This window comes from Coccinella septempunctata, chromosome 4, assembly GCF_907165205.1.
Source record: "Coccinella septempunctata chromosome 4, icCocSept1.1, whole genome shotgun sequence".
In the NCBI taxonomy this organism is placed as follows: Eukaryota; Metazoa; Arthropoda; class Insecta; order Coleoptera; family Coccinellidae; genus Coccinella; species Coccinella septempunctata.
Window position 1 is genome coordinate 27,136,262 of NC_058192.1, and position 5,953 is coordinate 27,142,214.

Here is a 5,953-nt window from a genome sequence, read left to right on the forward strand (position 1 = left end):
ATCAAAAATAAAGTTTCAACTTTGATTTATTGTCATCTTATTAATTTTAATATTATGTTATATATTTTATGTGGATTTTGTGAGAAAAAGAGATATATTTAAGAAAAATATATTTATAAAGTCATCAATATCATAGCACAATCTATATGTACAATCAATTCAAATATATTATTTACATATTTACAATTCCAATATAACGAGAAAATCTTCGTTTGTTCTTAAAAAAAAATTATTCATGAAACCATCAATATCACAGAATAATTAAAGTATAATTCGAATGTATTATTTACATATTTACCATCCAAATATCACGAAAAAATCTTCGTTTGTCAGCATATTTTTATGTGTATTAAATAGTTTAAGTGTATGTCCTTTGAATCTTCTCGATCAATTACCATTAGTTTTTCGGTGCTTTTTCTTCCCCTTTTTTCTGCGATTTGGAGTATTATTTGCGCACACAGCAAGGGGAGAAGTAGTATATATAAAATCATGATGCCTGAATCTGACTTGCCTCGTTCGTTTCCCACATAATTCAGCCAATTCATTATGTGCTATTTCTTTTTGTTTATTTCCTTGCACAGCCCCTTCTAAAATATTTTTCATATAAAATGCCTTCTCCAATTTCTCTTCGAGAAGGCCTGAAGATTTTTTCTTCTTGCTTGGTGGGCATGACAAATTCTGCAGCCCTTTCTGCAGACTCTCATTATTTTCTATGAAGTTTCCTATAATCACTATTTTCCGCAAATCTTCCGTTTTCACAGTTTCCATTTTTTCTTGGGTGGATATGATCAACCTTGTAAAATTGATGGAACTTTTTGGGTTGATGTTTCCGTTCTTTCTTGAGATTTTGATCGTCTGCAACAAAAACAAATATTAGAATATCATTATTTACAAAAATTTGATTATAACTGAACCATTACAAAAAATGTCAATATATTCAAACTATCACTATCAACAGTTCGATACTATTTACGGAATACTTCAATAAAATTTCAAATTTCTAGAAATAAAAAACATAAGAAGAAAATTAGAATCAATGGGAATTTCCGAAATATTTCTAGAACATTTTGTCACTATCAGATGGGAAATATTAGTAGAATTCTACATCTATAGTTCTAGAAAAAAAACGCAGTAGAGATTTAATGTCAAATACAGTTCCTGGAATATATGTAAAAGTAATCCAATACTTTTATTTTATAGTTATTGATTCCTAGTAGGCACTATCGTTACCAAAGTTCTATTTTTAAGTTTTGTTTCTCATAATAATCGTTCATAATAAGTTTTTGAGAATATTGTCATATTGCTAATCTTATTCCACTTGGGTTTCTGACTTCTAAAACCGATTTTACTTCAGGTATGTATTCGATATGATTTTCCATAATTTTTCAATGTTTTTAATGACATGTTTTTTATTACTTCAGGTTAAAATCTGTTAAAAGTTTCAAGTGAGAATAAAGAAACTTATAAATCGGTATTTAAACTCAGAAACCTAAGTGGAATAAGATAAGCATTATGACAATATTCTCGATAACTTATTATGAAAAACAAAACTCAAAATTATAACTATGGAAACGATACTGCCCACTAGGAATTAATAACTATAAAATAAATGTATTAGATTCCTTCTAAATATATTTTATCCACTTGGTTACTTTCAAATCAAAATGTTTAGTCAAACTCTAAGACTAATTTCTCAATACTATGATAACTTGAATTGTTTTTAACTTACCATTTTCAGATACGCACCACACAACACAACACGCAACTTCAAATTCAACTGTTCAATCTCAATGGGACGTGCACTCTACTCTTCAAACTATCGGTATAAAATGAGAAACTTTCTTTTTTCTAGCTGCCAGCTTTTTCTGAGTTACCCCTACTCTTCTATGATTGTCCGCTTAGTAGAGGAATCACTTGACAGATGCGCTTGCGTATCTTAATGTATTTGGTACCTAGTAAAACTTTACTATTATTTAGTTTCCATACTTATTGTTCCTTTGATTAAGTGCGAAGTTACTGGAGTAAAAATAACTTTTTTTCAAATTGGCGAAAAATTTATGGGTTTCTGGTTATGATTTATATATTATATATATATATATATATATATATATATATATATATATATATATATATATATATATATATATATATATTTTTTTTTTTTTTTTTCGATTGTGATATTTAATATGAGGAGTTTCTGAAATAATAGAATACGATTGTTTTCAAAACGTTAGAAGCTTTTGATTTCCATCAATTGGCAAAATTGTATTAAAATTAGAACAATACCTTCTAATGAATCTGTTTTACAAGTAAATATTTGTTCTTATATTTCTTTTTGAATGAACTCATTGTATTTTAATAACTAGATTTCATATTTGTCTGTTGCATGATTACACAGGCCAACAAAATGGAAAAAAAAAAATTGGTGCCGGAAATCTAACATCTGATTTTAGATATTTTTAATGTGCTGATTCCAAAAATGCCACCAGATTTTTTCTATCAGCTCTATTTTATGAGATACACGTTACAGGTTAAATGGTATATTTTTTTCTGATAAAGGACAACAAATAAAGAGATAAACATGTACTTAATCGTCAAAATAGAAATTTCCCAGAATCTAATTAGCCAAATGGATACCTGGAATTGTCCCTGACCCAATGTTTCTATACTAGGAACTACTCAATACAATGCTCTTAATTACTTTTATACCTGTAATTGCCTATGACCCGATCCTTCTATACCTGCTTGGCTGTACTTGATTTAGTATATTACTTAGTTTTCCCAAGTGAAGTTGTGCTATCATTTTGTGTAAATTTTGGTCGTTTTGTAGTATCAAGACACTAAACTGAAACAATGGCTCTCCTATGAGACTATTGAATTGAAAAAACGTAAGAGGAAATTCCATAAAAAGTGGAAAATATATCATAATATATCCGATCAGCTTGAATTTAGGACTCTACGCTCTAGATGCAAATATTCAGTCAAACAAGATTTCGAAAACTATAAAGATTCAATTGAGTCTGATTTGTTGAATAATCCAAAAAAATTCTTTGATTTTGTCTCTTCTAAGAATAAGTTTTCCACCTATCCTAACTCTATGTCGTTGAATGATGAAACCGCAACTGGAGCTCATGAAATAAGTAATCTCTTTGCTAAATTCTTCGAAAGTGTTTATGTACAATCGAACAGCAAAATTGATGATGATAGCGACCGGTACAGTCAATTCAGTACATGTAATCTAAGTCATATTACTTTAGCAAGAGATGATGTGGAGGCTGCGCTCAGAGGATTGAATGTTCGGAAAGGTTCAGAGCCGGATTTAATTCCTGGTTGCTTTGTTCAAGCTTGCAGTGTACAATTATCGTATCCTTTGACAATCATTTTTAACAAATCGCTGGAAAGTGGAGTTTTCCCGAACCGATGGAAGGTAGCCTCCATTACCCCCATATTTAAATCCGGCAGTAGAGATCAGATTGAGAACTACAGACCAATTAGCAAGCTGTGTATCTTCGAGAGGATATTCGAAACATTGATTTATCCACATTTGTTTCATTTGGTAAAAACTCAGATCATTCCTGAACAGCACGGTTTTGTTAAGGGTCGCTCAATAGAAACAAATTTGGTATCTTTCGTTGAGTATTTGCAGGAGAACCTTGATTGTGGAATTCAGGTGGACTGCATATATACTGATTTCAGCAAAGCCTTTGATAGGATAAGTACTCAAAAATTGTTTTCCAGACCGCTGGCGGTTGGGGTTTGCGGCTCGCTTCTTCGATGGTTTGAATCATATTTACTTAATCGGCCACAGTACGTTTCTATAGAAGGTTTTAAATCCAGGTTTTCATGTCAACTTCTGGTGTTCCTCGGGGTTCCCAAATAGGTCCCCTACTCTTCGTTATTTACATTAATAACATAATAAACTGTTTTAAAACCTGTCAAATCTTACTTTTTGCTGACGATCTAAAAATATTCTTCCGAATCAGAGGTGAGCACGACTGCCGGTTTCTGCAGGATGATTTAAATGCTTTCATGCGTTTTTGTGAGACAGGGGGTCTCTACTTGAACCTAGCAAAATGTCAGGTAATTTCCCATACTAGGAATTTAAATATCTTTTCATATCAGTACATGTTGCATGATGTCATCTTGAAGCGGTCATCACACGTGAGGGATCTGGGAGTAACATTTGACTCAAAGTTGAAATGCTTCTCTAACTGCAGAGCAATAATCTATTTTGCTTATGTTTTCAATAAATTGAACTTCGTATCTATTGTATGGAATCCATGTTATTTGGTGTATATTAATCGTCTTGAAAAGGTTCAACGTAGATTCTTGAGATTTTTAGGATTTAAGTGTAATATGAATTTGAAAATTACAATAGAAGATTGCGATATTTCAATATGATCAGACTTCAGGATCGCTGATGTATTGGTGACATCATATTTCTTCGGAAATTGATAAATGGGGACCTGGAAAGTATCTTCATCACCTCCAGACTGAATATTTACGCTCCAATAAGGAGGATTAGGCAATTTGACATCTTTCACAAACCGAAGAGACAAACCAATAGCGCTATGAACTCTCCTGTTCATAGAATGCTCAGTCAATGTAACAGCTTTAAAGAAGTAATTGACCCATTTTTTCTCAGCACAATTTCTGTCAAGTCGAGGCTAAAGAGTTATTTTATCACATCTTACCATTGATCGCGGTATTCTGACTTTCGGCCCACATGGATGATGTATACTGTTGTGGTGGTTTTTGCTTTTTTTTTAAGGTACTTCTATTTTTTTTTAATCTAAATTGTGACCATTTTTTGGGTATTTAATTACCTGTATGTGTCCTGATTAACAACAATAAACAATAAACAATGGCATCCACAAGCAGACGTACCTGTGTAAATCATCCCGATGTTTTTTGTTATGTGTGTGGTGAATACACTTTGAAAGAGAGCAAAAAAACGATTTCTGACTTTGTGAAAAGAGCTTATCTTGCCTATTTTGGCGTGCATTTAGGAGATCAAGATAAATCTTGGGCCCCACATTTCATATGTAAAACATGTGTTGAACATTTGCGACAGTGGACAACTGGAAAGAGGAAGTGCCTAAAGTTTGGTGTACCAATGGTTTGGAGAGAACCGCGAAACCATCATGACGACTGCTATTTTTGTCTCGTTAATATTTAAGGCATAAATAGAAACAATAGACACAAATGGACACATCCTGATCTAGATTCTGCAAGAAGGCCTGTAGTGTATTCGGAAGAAATACCCGTTCCATCATTTAGCAGTCTACCCGAACTGACAGAAGATGATACAGAAACATCAACGTCTGACGAAGTTAAAAGAATTCAATCAGAAAACGACAGCGATTTTGAAGCAGATTTAGCAACTCCGCAGTGTTTCAATCAAGAAGAACTAAACGATCTTATAAGAGACCTGAATCTCTCAAAGGAATCCGCTTAATTACTTGCATCCAGATTAAAAGAAAAAAATCTACTTTGTCGAGGTTTTTATGTGATTAGTGACTTATGTAATTATGTAAATTAAGTTTTTGCAATAAATACTTAAATCCATGTGTCTTTGTTTTTTTAACTGTCAATAGTAGGGGAAGGTGGGGTATGACGGTGACCTTAAGGCATTTCTTGAATAAAACCCTTCTTTATAATTGTACAATGTAGAAACTTTTATTAAAAAAATAATCAGTTTTTCTTTTTTCAATATCAATCGGTCAAAACAAAAAAAAAATTATTCTTCTCATTTAAATATCTAATTTAAAAAATTATAAAATCTCACCGTCTTACCCCAACTATAGGGCAAGACGGGGTACCCCCTTGGGTAAGATGGGGTATAGAATATTCAACAGTCTCCATCTTCACATAATGGGCAGATGTGGACAGCTTCATCATCGTTGTCTTCAACTCCTGCACAGCCACAATGCGCCCAATTAGAACAAACCTG

The 5,953-nt window shown here is 32.4% G+C and overlaps 1 protein-coding gene across 1 annotated transcript; it reads left to right on the top strand.

Annotated features, from left to right (window-relative positions):
* The first annotated feature begins 4,576 nt into the window (after positions 1–4,576).
* Positions 4,577–5,458, top strand: LOC123310963. Its single transcript, XM_044894689.1, has 2 exons — positions 4,577–5,080; positions 5,300–5,458. The coding sequence occupies exons 1-2, from the start codon at positions 4,865–4,867 to the stop codon at positions 5,456–5,458; spliced, it is 375 nt and encodes a 124-aa protein (XP_044750624.1). The 5' UTR covers positions 4,577–4,864.
* Positions 5,459–5,953: the final 495 nt, after the last annotated feature.

Bases quoted from the DNA above. Each gene is read 5' to 3' on its own strand.
- LOC123310963 (XM_044894689.1), top strand. From the start codon at position 4,865: ATGGCATCCACAAGCAGACGTACCTGTGTAAATCATCCCGATGTTTTT. The intron at 5,081-5,299 runs ACTGGAAAGAGG...CCCGAACTGACA, and splicing joins AACATTTGCGACAGTGGACA to GAAGATGATACAGAAACATC.